This window comes from Zosterops lateralis (genome assembly GCF_965231275.1).
Source record: "Zosterops lateralis genome assembly, chromosome: Z".
Classification (NCBI taxonomy): domain Eukaryota; kingdom Metazoa; phylum Chordata; class Aves; order Passeriformes; family Zosteropidae; genus Zosterops; species Zosterops lateralis.
The window spans coordinates 65586833-65604767 of NC_139800.1; the positions used below are offsets into that span (position 1 = coordinate 65586833).

Consider the following 17935-nt stretch of genomic DNA (forward strand, 5'->3'; position numbering starts at 1 on the left):
TACACAGCAGGACCCATTAGAACAGACACTAACAGATCAGGGTCATAAAAGTAAGATTTACAGCCCATGCAATATTTTAAAAAAAAACAAAAACCCCACCAAAAAACCCAACCCCGCCCCCTCAAACAAACAAAAAAAAACACCCAAAGAAACAAACCCCCCCCCCAAACCCCACCAAAACCAAACAAAAAAAGCAAAGAAAAAAACAAACAACCCCAAAAAACCCCCACCAGAACATGATCCCACAGGTAAGAATGTTTTACAGGAAGAATGTACTTCCTAATTAATGAGATGAGTATGAGAAAAGTTTCACATCAAAGTTAAGGCAGACAAAATAACAAAAAACCATTTTATCTCAAAAGAGCATTACCTGCTGTAAGTCTTCACTTTCAGATTTCAGCTGGGCTACAAGAGCTCTCATGCAGCCCTTCATGGAACATAATGTAGCCTGGTAGGAATCATGAGAAAAAAGAAAGTGAGCAGTATTAAACAGCAGGTTAGATGGCTGCTTCTGCACAGTGTCTTGATATTTTAAACAAATCATAAATAAGCTCAATAGAAACTTAGTAAATATGTTGTCAACAATAAATATTTGGTTTACAACTACTAAAAATTTCAGCATAGCTACCAGTTTCAATACATAAGTGGTAAAATTGTGCTAAAATTTTCTCTTTTTTGCAGCAGTTCTAGGACATGATCTGGACCTTTACTACCTTAGAAGCCTTCTTTCCTGTGCACCAGATAAAAACCCCTGAGAGCCAGCAATGTGTTGTTACCTACTGCTTAGTGAGAGAACAAATCCCGAGTTCTCTGAAGTCTGTTATTTCCATTTACTGCTGAAATGTCTTCCCTCTAGAGCAGAAAGGTACGTCTTCAGTATGGAGTTATTTTAAGATCCACTGGCAAATTCTGGGGCAAAAATCTATTGGAAGTTTCTAGTCTTTGAAAGAAATGTCCTTGTCAGAAATCAGGGGAACCAATTTTCTCTTTTGACAATTGAACCAATGCTCAGTTTGATCCAGATATGCTCCAGATATTTAAAAGCAAGCTCTAGCCTGAAGAGGTTTGAAAAAATTCATTAGACAGTAAGAGTATTGTTTAATAACTGAAAACTTCAGAAAACTTACCCCAATTACAAATTTTAGTTTAACATTCTCAGAAAGAATCAGTTACTACATAAAATCACTGTGTGCTACACTAACCTAGTTATCATGAAAAAATCAGGCCAATAGATAAAATCCTTGCTTTCAGTGACAAAAGTGATTTGAGAGTTAATACCATACTTGTATGATGTGACATCCTGTTTGTAGTGCTCTCTGTAAGCAACAGGATGGAGAGACGTATTTGGAACTCCTGCCTTGAGTCTAAACTCAATATCCTATCCTGAAGATTTTAATCACCTGTGTTGAGAGCTGTAATTCAAACAGCTATGAACTGAAATTACTGCAAGTTTACAGTTCTGCTCTCACCTTGTTTGCCACGTCTCCAAAAGTCAGGTTTGTCAGAGCCATACCAGCATACCTCCTTAGAGTAACACTATAGTGATCATTTGTGAGTCCATACATTTCACAATCCACTTGCAGCAGTTCAGCAATGGCCTGCAAACCCCCTTTAAAAAGATTCAGGTAAGAAAAAAAATCTGTACTCTAATATTGTAAGTACAGGACATATATTGCAAGGAACAAATTGCATTTCTATGTACAAAACAAACCTCAAACATCTGAAAAGCACAATGTTCAGAAAGACATATGAATTGTTAAAATTGCACGCATGGAATTTATTGAGAATGGACTAAAAAAATTCAGGCTGTCAAACAAGAACAAATGCAGGACGAAAATCCCCAGTAAAACACCAACTAGAAAACCACCCATCCCAGGAAGCAGTCTCCATTTTAAGTCCAATACTTGTAAAACTGCAAGTATTTCAACAATACTACTACTCTTCCAAAATTCACAATTTTGTGCCAGAAAAGACAGTAATTGACATAATAATTTATCCACTGGGAAATGAAATGGTTAATTTCAACTGCTTTCAGCACTTAGGGGGCAACAACTGACACAAATGAATTGTTGTTAATAGCTTAAACTGCTAGTAAAAAAAAAGCCATATATGCAGTGACATGCACAAGGTCATGTTTCTAGCAAGCTTCTCAAGTCTGATCTTACCAAGCTCATTCATTGCATGTCTGTGTTCTTCATCAAATGAAAGTTTCATCAAAACACACACTGCAGGACAAATCTGATGATCCACTGGAGCAGGCACTGATCCAGAAACAGGTAACAATTAGTACCTCCCAGGTGATTTTGTCTAGATCATAAGTTTTCCAGAGCAAATCTAATCTTAAAAATAAATCAGCTGCAGTTTGGTCAGGTGTGTATCTTCCCAGTAATCCATGAACAGACAATGAGTTAAAGACTATTACTAAAGAAAGTGTGCACTGTAAATATATTGGAAGCTTGAAAACAAATTAGGGAAAATCCTGAATGTATGTGCTGAGTCAGAAACATGACATGCAGTGCAAAAATATTACCTTATTACTCTCAGAAATTAACCACCTTTATGAAATAAATCAGTATGGTCAAATATTCTGGTGGCATTAAATAATACTCTGTTTCTTCGGGTGCTATATCCTTATGAATGGTTAATTAAACCCTTTGCTCCATAAACTAGAAGTTTTTAAGTTCATACTTTTGTGAGTTAGGTTCTGGATAATGCAGAAGTGGTACTGATACAGCCTGTGCAGAGCACACTGCTGCTGAACTACACAGGACACAAATCCTGATTTCAGTCACACACCTGCCACGGACACCTACAGGCTGCACTCATGGGATGCTCTCAATTCAGAGAAGCAACTAAACTAAGGTTAAATTTGCTTTTCTATTCCCTGAGAAAAATCCTATTAATTTACATTTCACACATACAACATTTTAAGTAGTGGTTCATTTTGATAGATGGACACTAGTTAATTTGTGCTCTGTCCCTCTCCCAAACGGAATGTGCTATCTCCTAAACGTCTGCATGAAAAGCAATTAGGGATTGTTCATCCATAAAAATGTAAAACAGAATAAGTACATATTCAATATTATTTTACAAATTACAAATATAAACCACTAGAATTACTATCTGGAAACCACACTGAAGTCTAAGATTTAAATAAAAAGCTTGTAAGTAGGGTTTCATATCCATGACATATTATTTCCCAATAGCAGCTCAAGTTAAATAAAGAAGAAACCATGCACACACACATATGTATATAAGAAAACTTGCATACATTCAACAAGAAGTCAGATTAAAGTTGTACTTTCTGTAAACTCATTCTTTTCAATATATCCTTGAAATTTTTATATGGCTTGCAGAACCTACTTGGGTTTTTGTCTTGGTCCATGCCTTGTTCATGTGCCTCCTGCCATTCCCAACACGTTTCACAGTAAGCACGGATCTGCTCTAAGAGATGGAGCACACGGATTTCCCGTCTGCCTCGCTTATCATCGGGCTGGGAGTGAATGATGTTGTGCAGTGCTGCGCTGGCTCTGGCACGGGCCTCTTTACTACCACGTGAGTTTCCTAACAACACAGAGTCCTTATCGTTGCCATGTAAAAGCTGGATGAGGAGAGGAAGACATCCAGACTGACGCATGGCTATGCAGCTGTCCTGGGAGCTAGACATTGCTAGCAATGTTCTTGACATGTCATCTTTATCATGAGTACCAAGCATTGATAACAATGAATACACCATTTCCACCTGCAGGTCAAATGATTTTAAAAATACAGTTACGTTTTAAAAACACACATCAAATTGAAACAAAATTTGAATGGTACATATAAGTAAAAAATCCCCTTATTTCATGGTGAAAAAAACTGTGCTATTTAGAAGTAATTAAATAGTATTACTACTTCAGCATTCATACTCTTAATAAATTCCACTTAGTGATTAAATGGCTGGAAGTGAGGGATAGTTGTGTGTAACTGTATTAATCTACAAAACCAATAACAAAGACTTCCAGATTTACATTGTACAAAAAGATTAAACAAACGTACAAAGTGTTACATTTTGGGAAACCAAAATACCTTTGAAATTAAATATGTCTTTAAAAAGCTATGTTCTGTGTGAATTAATGACACTTTATTTATAGTCTACATCATGCTGAAAAAACACTGACATCTGTGTATTTTAAAGTTGTCCTTTAAAATACCTCAAATTAACCAATAATTTTTTTGTTATGATGACTGACTTTTATATGGATTATTTAGAGTAATTGCAAAACAAGAGTTAAATAAATACTTTTTTGAGTTTACAGGAATAAAAACAGTAAAGCAAACAAATGTTTATTTAGTATGTATAAAATATTGAGCATTTGTCAAATTAACTCACACCATGAAAACTCAGCACTACTCATTTAACTTGGAGTAACCCTTTTTTATTATTAAAAATAGTGATTTTTGAGTGATTCCCTTGGCTTTTGTGTAATATTGTGGTCAAGGCACTATTTGGTTTGTACTCCCTCTCTTCAGTAACAGCTTTCAATCAAGAAATGCATTTAATTCTTCTAGCCAACTTTTAGCAGAATAACAGGATGTAGAGAATGATCTTAGATACTATCTGAAACCTCCAAACTCTTAAAAGCCAAGATAAACAGCAACATTCAAAGTCAAAGCACAACATAAATAAACTATCAAAGGGAATTATAAAGTAGCAGCGTGTGTGTTTCTCTAGAACATAGTATTTAAGGAAGAAATGAGACTTTGGACCATTAGACAAATTTTCCTACTAAAAATTAGATATTTGCACTGGTTACTCTATCAATGAATGATTTTATTTGGTGTCTTCAATGACAATTCCAGTGTGCCTGAAGATTAATACACATACTGAATTTTAAAAAAATTAACAGCAGCAGGCAGACTAAACAGCGAGTCTGGTGACACGGACTTCTCTAAACACTACAGGATTGCTGAGGCAACACAAATTTTAGAGCCTGTGAAACTGTATGGTCACATGGCAAAACCCATTGAAACAGGAGCCACCTCTGTGACAGTCAAGCATCCCAGTTTGGAGATCCTGTCTTCCTGGTCTGGAAAACCCCAAATGTAACATTTAAACAAACCTCTGGACTCTTAAAGGTGAGTGAATTGAATTTGCTTTATGTGTATCTCTTTGCAGATGTTTCAACTGATAGCTATAATCCAGTGTAACTTGGATTTGGAAGGTAAAGTTTTTGCCAGAGAATAAAGCTGAAGAAGCCACCAAATCAGGCCTCCCAGTTGCAGCTCATGTATTATAGGAAAAACAAACAAAAAAATTCTATTTGTTTCTCTTTTTTACACACTGCCCAGGCTAATCTCTTTTTGCAGCTGTAAATGCACTCCTCCATTTAAAATCTCTACCATTTTCCCTTTTTGGGCATTAGTATTAATAACTTCCTACCCCAGGGCACACTCAGTTCAACCTGTGTCTTTGCCTGCATCCTTCCACACTCACTCCTGTTCCTGCCTTCAGGGCTTTCCCACTGTTTGTAACTTTGTGCAGTTCTACAGTTTGCAGTGAAAACTAGCAGACAGACAGCTGATGTTACCTCCATTTAGGATGTGCATACAGTGTGGGACTGAAATTGCAACACTGTAACACTGTTTTAAGGCCCAAAATCATTAACACAATGCAAAATTAAAAGGTCCAGCTTCCCAGAGGACTATGTTCAGCACAGCACCCAGTATCCATACTGCTGCTGATTCTAGAGACAGTATGAGATCCAGTGGCTCATCAATTTGCCCATTTCTTCCCCTCTTTTTAATTCTGCATATGTATTTTTGAGTGCAGTCCTCTATCTGCAGATGCTGTGAAGGGCTTACATAATGTTTTTTTTTGTCTGTTTAATTTCTTGGCAACTGTGTGTGTTTTGTGGATTTGGATTCTGCAAAAGTATTCAAAGAAGTGCTCCTAAAAGAGTTAATTCATCATTGATTATAAAGCAACATCACAAGGTTTTTAGCTATTTCAGTAACTTGTAGGAATTGCTTGTTCCTTATTGTAGCAAGTCTTAACACATCCTCCACAAGTTAAAAAAGAAAGATTTCTGTCCATATATTTTCAAAGTTGAAAAAACATACTAAAATTTTAACTTAATAAAACTTATTATGTATGAACAAGACTCTTCAGATATTATTAGTATTACTGGCAGAAACAATGAGGTTATTGTATTAGTAAAAATGTAGCATTAGCGACCTGTGGTTTGTAATCTTCGGTTACCTTGGTACCCAGATGACTTGTCAGTCTGCGAGGAACAGAATAATTACTACTACAGCTCATAACACTGGCGGTCTCTTGGTCCACTCGAGCAGCAGAACCCTACAGATTTAAACAACAACTCATATAAAACAAAATCTGAGGGAAAGAACAACATTGGCTAGTTCAGTTTCAGCACTGGATGATGCAGTTGTGCCAACAGCAATGAATTGCCAACCTGTTTCTGTTAGGTCCTCTCTGCCCTGACACGGTTAAACCTGGTTTTATTAACCCCTTTTCCTGAGATTCAGTCTCAATAGAACTGGACTTTCAACTGACTGGATTTATAGTTACTATTTTCATCAAGAAGAAGTGGATTTTGGAACAAACCGAATAACTGAAATTTTTTTCAGAGTAAAAAAAAAAAACCAGCCTCCACTTTTATGTCAGATTTTGTAGTGCACTGGAATAGGTATTCAAGAGCCCACGAGTAACAGGAGACTGATCTGGGCAATGAATAACTCTACTTGAATTTGTCCATTTCAAAAGCAAATCATAAGCTGTTGCATAGTTTTTTTTTTAGTGATAACTATAAAATAATGTTGACACTACTTGACATAATTTTCCTAGAATTCTAGGTATGGTTCCACCTGTATTAGCAAGGCTCATTTATTAGCATCTTTGTCCTCTTTTAATTAATTTCATGTATTTATATTTTTCCTTCTCCTGCCACTTTTTATCCATTCATATTCTTTACTTTTTGTATTTGCTGTTGTTTTCTTTCTACCTGTGAAGCTTCCCTTACTATCACTCTGTCACTCCCTTCCCATGTGCTTTGGGAAATTAAAAAATGTATTTGTTTAGAGAACACTTAGTATCAGTATCTGTTTTCCTGAGATAGTCACCAGTTTTGCTTCGATCCTCTAAAAAGCTAAAATCTGTTTGTGGAATCATTAGCCTAATTTGTAAAACATTTTCAAACTATCCACAGATCTCAAACTATCTACCCATTTCAAACTATCTATGGATTTCAAACAAACTATGGATCAATTAATGTATATGTTTTTTAGCAGAAGTAGGTAACACACTGAAGAAAACTCCATGGAAGACACTTTGAAATTATATGTTTCTTCTGTGTGCTTCATAAAAAAAGAGGAATTTTGCAGTTCATACAGTTCAACATCTTAAATGTGAATTTGAAAGAGACTGTAAGTACAAGGTAGGAGTAACTTAATGAAGTGTTTGTACAGACAAAAAATAATCTAGTTATACTGGAATATTTAAACACATTAACCTATTAACCTTATACTCATTTCAATCTTGCATTTGAATCCAGAAAGTTTGATACACGTTCCAGCATAAGTATTTTATGCTACAAGAGTGTCACTGGAGTTATTTCTATTAGCACCATTTATTTCAATCTATATTTCCTATGTAAACAAACTCTTATTTTCTCTATTGACTACAGGGAAAAAATCAAAACTAAGAGCTTAGGAAGAAAATCACACTATGTTTTCTCCATTATTCACTTAAATAACGTTCAGTGCTAGGAATATGGGAATGACTTCCCAGATTTTCATACCGTGCAATTCCTTAATATTTCCTCAAACTACATACAGAGGATTACAGATTCAACATAATGTATGTACCAAAAATATCCATTATTAAGCTCAGTGTGATTGTTGCATCCAAGAAGGTAAAAATGACCTGAGTCTGAGGCACTACCTATTAAAATTCACCAGGGTGCGGATGAAAATAGCAAAATCTTCCTATTGTTTCTCCAAACACTATTATTGGTTACCTCAGTTCAGATAACCAATTCCTTCAGAGCCATCCCGTGGTTCTGCTACCCAGGGGGATGCCAGGCTGCTCAGCTGAAGTGTAACTATGTTTCTCATGGGCTTGTAAAGAAGGAACTAATGTCAGGTGAGCAGCCATCCATCCAAGAAAACGGGAAACGGTAAGGAAATGTTATGTGGACCCTTCCTGTGTAGGACCTCCTCCTTCAAAATCTTTTCCTGTCTACTTCATCTTATTTCTGCCTTTTATATTTCCCTATCCTTCACTGTTTTACCCTGCTATTTACCATGCCAGTTGAGTAATTTTCCCTGTTCTGTGATGTATTTTCTTAACAAGAAATGTTGATATATTGCCCATCTCAACAAATTTCTTTATAGAACTTGCAAAACAAAGCTATGAACAAAATTTTACTTCAGTGGGAAAATAGTGAGTGCAGTGAATAAGACAGCTGAAAGATGGTGCTGAAAAGAACAAACTTAAATAGTGAAAAATCTGGATTCAATTAATACTGACTACAAAACCAAGTACAACCAAATAATTTGGTGAAAACTTTTTATTTTTTCATTCCACTGAATGGTGATTACTCTATGTATACTGAGCTGGTTTATCAGAAATAAATGTTATGCCCAATCCATTAAACCTTCTCTGTCTGGACTTGCACTGAAAGCAAATAATCCCCAGATGATTGTTTTAACACTGATACAGTGCTCTGGCTCTATCCCCCACCAGGTTGAAAGAATATCCATGCTTTATAAATTTTTACAAGGCAAAGGTCAAAATTGCACAAATCCTCAACGTTAAGGCCTCAACTGAATTATGAGTGGATCTTCCATTTGTGTAAGTCTGCCAAGACATGACATCCCTTCTTCCTTCCTTCCCTGTAAAATACATTGTCCAGGAAAGACTCCTAATTCATTCTCTAAAGATGGATGATGGAGCAACAATGCATCAATTATTTAAATACATTAAGCTTTAAGCCCCAAAGCAGCAGTGAACTATTTTCTTCCCAAACAATAAAGCTGTCATAAAAATTAAGAGTCAGAATCTCAATAAGATACGGTTGATAGAATTTAATTCCAAATGGTGATCAAATGTATTTCAAAAGTAAAATTATGGGCTGTGCTTAATGTGTAATCAAGTGAAATATTCCAGCCAAACCACAATTCTTTCTGATAAATCTTCTACAGGACACTTTTGGAAATATTTAAATAATTCTACTTCCCTGGAGTAACAAAAATATCCTGTATATGAATTCAGCTATTAAATCTGTAGCATGAAGTTTTAAAAATCCAAATTACTAGTGGGAGTGTCTAAGCTACAACTGGAAATCATGAATGAAATAATCATGGTAAATAAATAAAAGTATCTTTAGCCAAAGAGAGAAGTAATAAATACTGATAAACATTGGTTTTAAAACACATGTAAAGAATTAATATATACCTCAAAATATTCCATTAATGTATTTCAGTAACAAAAGCAGGAACAGCCATGAAAGATTTAGAGGTATTTAAATAACCCTTCAGCCAGCTTTCAGATTACCTCATTGATACTTCAGTTTCAAAGCTTTAGAAGATGCAGTATTAAAGAAATATTAATGATAAACCTGTCATTTACTTTAAAAAAAAAAATCACCAATATCTTATCAGTTGGTAATTTCTAAAATGAAAATTTGGACAAATTTCCACAATTCAATAACACTTCTTATATTACAATTCACCCACAATGAAATACATTTTCTGTAGTCATTCTTGCTATCTTCTTTCACACCATTAGGCTCATTAATCATTTAAACAAAGGAAAAATGCTCCCTGCATTACTGAATATTTATACTTCCCTTTATTGAAACACTTTCTTCCAGTAAATACAAGAAATTTCTCAGATATAGATGGAAAGAAGAAAAACATACGTTTTTAAAAACGACTGGGCATGCAAACACAGTAAGTTAAATACAAACATTGAAGAATCATATGCCTCAAATATTTAATTATATTAAAACAAGCAAAATATTCTATTTACCTGACCAGCGCTGCTGGTTGCCATGCTGATTTCTGCTGCTCCTTGACCTTCATTCTGCCTCTCTGTATCATGGGAACCTGCCTCATGCTTGCTTTGAGGTGCTCTCTGTTAATACAAGAGTTTATAAAATTACAAACAGAAATGAGGTACAATTTACCATTCAAAGCTTTCTCGGCTGTGAGCACATCAATACTGCATCCTCAGGAAGCCACTGAGCATCATTTTGCATTTCATAACCCTGAGCCTCAAAAATTAACAACCGCAACGGAGTGCCTTCAAAAAACTGCAAGACGAAAAGGAAGCATTTCCTCTAAGGATTACAGCCCTGCAAGACAAAGGATCTGCTGTGACACACAGCAGCACCATTTTCCACCAGCTGTGCTCATATCCCTATCAGAAATGTAACAGAATTGGAGCAAACAACTGTCTGCTCTGCTCAGCCACGTGATCTCTGCTTTTACCGGGAACCACGGCCAGCACTGTTCAATTAAGCTTCATGTTCAAAGACAAATAATTTCTGCTTGAACAGAAGGATATCTGTGCTATAGGAATTCTTCTAAATGTCAAGGCAGTGCAGGAATTACCACTTTAACAGAAAATAAATTTATATGGCCTGATACTGCTCTATCTAAAATTTTGTCAAGAACAAATTTAACCGATGTGGCAAGCTGGTACAGGCAGGTTTCAGTTCCTTTAGGAAAACAGATTTTTATACATCTACATAAAAATTAAACTGGTCTCCCTGCCACTGACAGGCATTTAAATGAGCAGTTATGAAATATGTGAAATATCAAATGTCATTTATTAATGTGTTTAAAAAATTTCAGATTTTCAGAAAGACATGAATAATCCATGGAAATGGCTGAAGTCCAGAGCCGAAAGCAAGATTATTTTCTAAGAATTGTTTTTGTTGCCAAGCTTCATTTCACAGACTGAGAGGCTACTACCTAACAGAAAATCTTAATTTGTTTAGTCACATATGGTGTATGTCATGCAGTTTCTATGTGGCTCTGCAATGTTCTTAAGCTGCAGATCTAGGATAGCAGTTTGCCTCATCTTGCTTTAAAGGTATTTATTTCTGACTTTTTCAATACCTCTCTTCAATGTACACACCCCTGAACATCTTTGGATACTCAGTGTTTAAATTCACACAGTATCATTGGCATAATTAACTCTGTTTTTTAACAGAGAACTCTCTCCTAGATGAACTCTCTGTTCATCCAAGACAGAAGAGTCTCACTTAACACTGAGCAGAATTTCAGAAACCAGTAATCAGCACGTGAAATGATAATTTCACATAATAAAGGGATAAACTTAAGTGTAAGTATAGTTTAACTAAAGGAATAAGGTATGTAAAAAAATGCAGGATATTACACAAACTAGTATTATGAAAAAATTGGAAACAACTATTGGTAACAAATTCCTTGACTTATGGAAAATGAGTAAGCCACAAAGCAAATCTCCAAGTATTTTAGGACACACAGTGTTACTACTTTCTAAAATCTGATCTCAAATTTTCACCCTCTCTATCACTGTGTATGAAATAAAACGGTTATTGATACTCATAGAGTAACTGCCCAGGATAAGAGTGGGGCACCCAATCAAGATCAGGCCTTGCTGTACATGAGGTGAATTTAGTATAATGCTGAATTCCTACCTCACAACACAATCTTGAATAAAGTATAATTATGAGCTTGACAAAATGTACATCTAAGCCTCCAGTGTAATTCAAGACAAAATTTTCCAGTCACTTCATTCAAAATGACTTTTGAAGAAATGACCATGAAGAAAGCAGTACTGAACATGCCTAGATGTAAAAATCGGAACAGTCCATTAGCAGGACTCTGACTCACTGGGTCACCTGAGGGGGAATAATACTCCTCTTCCAAGAATACTCCTGAGGTTGGGGTAAGGTGGTGAAAATGGGGTGTACCTATTAAATAATTCTGCTGCATCCAGAGCACAGGCACAGAGATATTTCATTCCCTAACAAGGAAAGTTTCTGGTCTCCTTTAACACTCTCTGCTCCTATTAACATGTGGTTTTTTGCTACATGCTATTTATGAATGAGATGCCTTCCCATTCCCCCTAAACACTCTCAAGAATATGCCAATGCAAAAAGTAGTCAACTCAACACATAAATTAATTTGCAAGACAGTTTTTAACAGTTACTAGCAGGGTTTATCTAATTTGAAATGCAGAATGTGCTCTCAATGTGCAAACCCATTACTGTCATGTGAGTTATCAGCTGGACTTGAACATCAAATTCGCAAGTTCTCAGAGAAGACTCCCTACCACTTCAATCACTGAAGTCATTTGAAGTGAGCTGTCCCCTTCATGTGGACTGGCACAAAGGAGTTAATAACAACACAGGCAGCAGAAAGAGGTTATTAGTTGAAAACTGAGTATATGTTTTATATATATATATACATGATTAAACATATTTATTATATATGAAAATACCACATGTCCATGCACATGGATAATGCAATTTTTTAAAAAGAGATACAGTACTACTATAAATAAATATTCATCTGACAGACAGCTGATTAATGGTTAGAAAGGCAATATAACCACTGAAAGTATGTCCCCTCTTCCTGGTGCCCTTTCAACACTGAACACAGGACCTGTGGAAGAAAATACAGATGCTACCAACCACAACGGCAAAGAACCAGAACATGAGAACAGCAGCAGGCTCTGTAAACCCCATGTGAGGCACAGTTGCCAGAGAATGGTACTCATGGCCCTTGCACCACCTGTTTTGAGGCACTACTTTTGAAGAGGCCTAAGATGGATTTGTAACCTCTGTCATCGCTGAATTTTGGCATCAGACCATGAAAGTCAGTTTGACAGAGTTCACTTGTTTGCTCCTGCAGCAAAACTGTGGGAGACTTTATGTGCTGACTACAGGGACATGGATTTGCTCCTTCCATGGCATTTGCCACCATTTTTTAAGAGCTTCCGAAGTCAGCGAGAACTATCAATATCAATTATTAATTTCCACATATTTATTAGCAGAAAATAATAAACTTTAGCTTGGATAGCAGACCTTGACTATTTTTGCTAAGAAAGCCAATTACAAGTAATTTTATCTTATACTTTGCCAATACTTGAGTTGCCCAAGCAGACACTTACATATTCATTAGGAATTGCCATTACTCCATATTAAATGTAATATAAATATGCATATAAGTAAGATATATATAAGAAAATAGGAAATGTAGCAAATGAAACTAAGAAACTGTAAAAAATAATTTTGTTACAGTTGATTCGAAGACAAAAGAAAGTCTTGTGAGTAAAATCCTTGAGAAGGCTCCTGGTCCATCACAGTTTAAAACCTGCTGAGAATAATCTCAGGAAGAGAAAAATCCTTCACAGTTTATCTACAGCAACACTGCCTAATGGAAATACTTCAAATATTTCAAGTTACAGATATTATGAAAGAAAGGCCTGTACCACTACTGCCAGAAATTTCCTTTTTCCTTTAAAATAATTTCATATTGTACTCAACAGCTGAAAATTATTTTTGCAGAGGTCTAACCCTACAGTGGACAAAGATATCACTATTTGCATATAAATGGCTTCAATTTTTTCTAGAATCATTCACAAGACTTAGCAATTTGCCAAACCTTAAAAATGTGATGTGTGTGAGAATTTTCTCTGCTCACTGATTTCCAAAAGCTGATTTTATGTTGCAGCGTTACATTCGGTCTTACTCCTCAAGATATATTACATTTGCATTCCACAGTGACTGACATCACCACAGGGCCAACTGTATCAGCAGACAAGCTGTGATATTTATTATTGTTGTTACCAGATCTTTATAACGTAAGGAGTACATTCAATTTGGTTACTGGCACCAAAAACCAGGAAATAAACTCTCCAACCAATTTACCAGGTTAGAAAGCCAATATTTCTTCATTACCAGTGCTGAATGCATGGGGAATTCTCCGCAAAGCATGATCAGGAACAGAATAACAGATCAGGCTATATTCCTGTAGCAAATACATATTTATCACATTTCCTGAATACATGCATATATGCTAATTACTTCCATGGACTTATCTGGATATGGTTCAGATCTTCTGATGAATCTTTTCTCCTTGAGAGTATCTCAAATACATGATCTGGCCATAATGTACTTCTCTTATCATTCTTTGCCATCACACATAATCCTTGTTCTCAAAACTAAGATATCAGCTAGTACATATTAATTACTGACATAAGTAAATCAGGAAGCATTAATTGGAACACAGCTTATTAATCACAGATGTAGGGATTTAACACAAGGCCGGGCTAAGCTCTGACATTTGTACTAAGCATTGTATGGTACAAAACTAAGCATTAACCACAAATATAGGGATCAAAAACTATTGTGCTAAGATTAAAAGAATTTTCCAGCATATTCCCACTGCTGCATAGACTTCTTCTTATAGAAATATACTTATTCAGTAACAGTATCAGGCACAGGATAAAAATATACAAAATGTCTCTTGTTTGTATTTTTCAGTTACATGGGCTTTGCAGTGTGACTGCACTACCAGACAATTTCAGAATTAGATCTAGCTGTTCTCTGTAGGAGATGGTCACCACTGGGAAATTATTAAAACACACTAAAAAGTATTAGTGAATTACTGAAACACATATCGGAAGCAGCTATGGGAAAAGCACCACAGCTCTCTGCACCGGTGCTTGGGGAGCAAGCAGGAGGTGAGGGCACAGGGATGTGGACTGAAAACTGCTGGAATAGTTGGGAATCATGGGGTTGCAATCAGCAGCACCAAGTACAGCCAGAGTTAATACTGAGACCAATACTGTCCAACAGCTGCATGCTGGGACACAGTGCACCCTCCCCAAGTCAGAGATGCTGATACAGCACAGAGTTCATCTGCCTTCCAAAGGGACCTGGATGGGTGGGAGGAATGGGCTGAGGGGAACCTCAAGCTATTCAAGGAAGGGAGTGCGAAGTCCTGAACCTGTGACAGAACAACCCCAGCCTGGGGTTGTTGGAACAACTGTCCAGCTGGGAAGCACCTGGAGGTCCTGGTGGGCCATCATTTCAAAGGCCTTGTGGCAAAAAGTGCAACAGTGTCCTGTCCTGCAGTGAGGGGCAGATTGCCAGCAGGGCCAGGGAGGTGGCCCTTCCTCTCCATTCAGCATCAAAAGTCCTGTTCTGGCCTGCCCAGGATAATGAAGTTGGATTTACAATGGATTCACTAAAATAATTCCTGAGCAGGCTAAAGCAATCCTTAAGGGTCCTGAGCATCTCTCCCACACAGAGAGGCTGAGAGAACTGAGACTGTTCAGGTGGAGAAAGAGAAAGCTCAGAGGGATCTTGTCAATAGCTATAAACACCTGGACTGACTCATGCCAACAGATGAGGAAACTTTAATTTCACTCACTAAGGTCTGCATCACTTACGAGAATTGATTTCCTCTCAAATCCTGGAACTATGAAACCAGTATTTTACAAAATGGAAAAATATAATCCTTTAGTGATCCAAATGATGCTCTGAGCTTTTTCTGTAGTTATTTTGGGTGAAGACAGGTCATAAAATATTAATGTCAAACACACAATTTAATTTACCAGTACAAGAAATGAAGTTGACATTCTAAGTGAATTTCCATGAGAGCAGTTTTTGCTAATGGCAGTTACTGCTATGGACTTCGTAATTTACAGGAAACATCCTGCATTTCTTAATATAGAACCCTGTACTTAAACACTAAAAATATACCAGCCTTCTATACTGAAGTCTGACAGAAGCTCTATTTATCCTTTTGTTACATCTTGCCTCTTTCAAAAGACAAGCAACTCATGAAGGTGCTTACCAGAGATTCTTAATTCTTAATCAGCATGTACAACTGATTGTTTTAATTATTTCTGAAACCAGGACTCAGCCTTTGTAAGCACATTGACATTTTTACTGAAATTTCAAGCTAAACTTTCAACTTATATATGATTATTGAAGCTCCACAGAAGTATGAGGACTAATCCAAGTATTCCATCCTCAGTTCATTAGAAACAGGGCAAGTAACAGTGTAAGAATATTGACTATCTGATTCTTTGTGACATCAACAGCTGATAGAAGTAATCCTGTCTATCACTTAAGTCAAATATTTTGGGTTTTTTAGAGAAAATACACATACCATAATAAAAAAAGGCATGTTATTGCTCACTAACCTCTGCTTCAGCTGCTTGTGATTGCAGGAGCTGTCGTATACGAAGAATGTCCTTCTCTATTTGTTGAATTCTGGCCACTCTTGCCTGAAATGAATGGATTTTCACATTTGATTTTGTTCAAAAACTCCTTTTACTTACTGTACAGTGACAGCATGAAGAGTTCTTTGCAAACACTGCTGACAACAAAACAAACCTACTTCAGTAGGTACATGCAGCAGGTACTACACACATTAGTAAGTAATTCAGGTGTTCTTCATAATGAAAAGAATGATTGCAAGCATTCAAAACATAAATGAGTAGTTGGGTTTTAATAACATTGAATACTCATTTGGATGTAATAGGCACATAGCACACATTTAGGTATTAAAAAAAATGCTCCCCTTAACTTGCACAATATTCCTGTTTCTAAAACTGGTATTTTATGTAGATCTTTAGCAAATTATTTCACTTTTATCTAAATATAATAATTTTACTTGCATTACAGAAATCTGAGAGATATTTTTATTTGTAGAGTGTCTTTGAATGTATGAGACCCTGACAGATTTCTATTATATTCCATTGCTATATTGATTTGGGAATTTTGCTTATGTCCAACCTCTGAGATTTTCTGCTTCTAAATCTCAAAGTATTTAACAGGCTAAGTATATTTTAAAAAAATCTACATATTGCTTCTTTGGTTTATCTGGGATTTTACAGACATCTCTGAACCAGTCTTTTACAGGCATATTGCTACTCATTTCCCACTGCAACCATTCTGTGGTTAGAAAAGGGAATGTTAAGAGACTCCAAATGTAACAGGATACATGTACTACACACAAATTGTACAGTGAAGCACAGGATGCAATACCAGTCTGTGAAACAGTAAGTGCATGAGCTTGATAATTTAATAAATTCACATTATTGGACTTTCAAATGTGGGCAGAAGACCAAGCTGATTAAACATTTTTTTTTTTTTTTTTTGTGCCAGGGATAGATCAAAGAAATGGACATATGGTTGGAAAAAGTTCTGATGCCTTTATTTGATTAACATTTACAGTGCTATACCAGAAAAGCAATCTAGTGGACACTGTAAAGATCAGCATTATAACCAACCTTACTTGACACATTTATAATCTGAAAATGGAAATAAGATGAACTTTCAAAATGTGCTAATGCTGAAAGATGCACATGAAATAGAAACATGTTATCTAGAACATTCAGAAATACAAAAGCAAACATAACCACAAAATATGAATTACTGAAACACATATCAGAAGCAGCTGTGGGAAAAGCGCCATAAGTATCAATGTTTAGTAGAGTTAGAAAGCTACAACTTCAAGCTATAAATTTGATTTGATTTTGTAAAGCAAATTATTGGAAAACACATAAAAGCTTCACTACAGAGGCAAATAGAATATTTATCCCATCCTTTGCTCCTAGTTCAAAAAATTTTTAAGTATTAGAAAGATAATAAAAAATATTTCTGAGAATATCTATGCATTGGTGACATGATGCATGACAAAATACGTCTCTCATTGTCATTAAGAATTATTTGAATTTTACAGAATTATAGAATAGTCTGGGTTGGAAGGACCTTAGAAGGTCATCTATTCCAAACTTCCTGCCAAGGGCAGGAACACCTTCAAGTAAACCAGGTTGCCAAAAGCTCTGTCTGACCTTGAATGTTTCCAGGGATGGGGCCCCTGCTTCCTCTTCCAGTGTCTCACCACTCCCAAGGTAGAA

The 17935-nt window shown here is 36.1% G+C and overlaps 1 protein-coding gene across 1 annotated transcript in view; it reads right to left on the minus strand.

The window, feature by feature from the left end:
- APC (APC regulator of WNT signaling pathway) overlaps window positions 1-17935 on the minus strand; it is a 67195-nt gene that overhangs the window by 10417 nt on the left and 38843 nt on the right. Inside the window, exons 7-13 of the mRNA XM_083883893.1 lie at window positions 16214-16297; window positions 10034-10138; window positions 6242-6340; window positions 3364-3742; window positions 2166-2261; window positions 1470-1609; window positions 371-448 (exon numbers count right to left, since the gene is read on the minus strand). Coding sequence (XP_083740019.1) covers window positions 371-448; window positions 1470-1609; window positions 2166-2261; window positions 3364-3742; window positions 6242-6340; window positions 10034-10138; window positions 16214-16297 — 981 coding nt within the window. The remainder of the gene's footprint in view (window positions 1-370; window positions 449-1469; window positions 1610-2165; window positions 2262-3363; window positions 3743-6241; window positions 6341-10033; window positions 10139-16213; window positions 16298-17935) is intronic.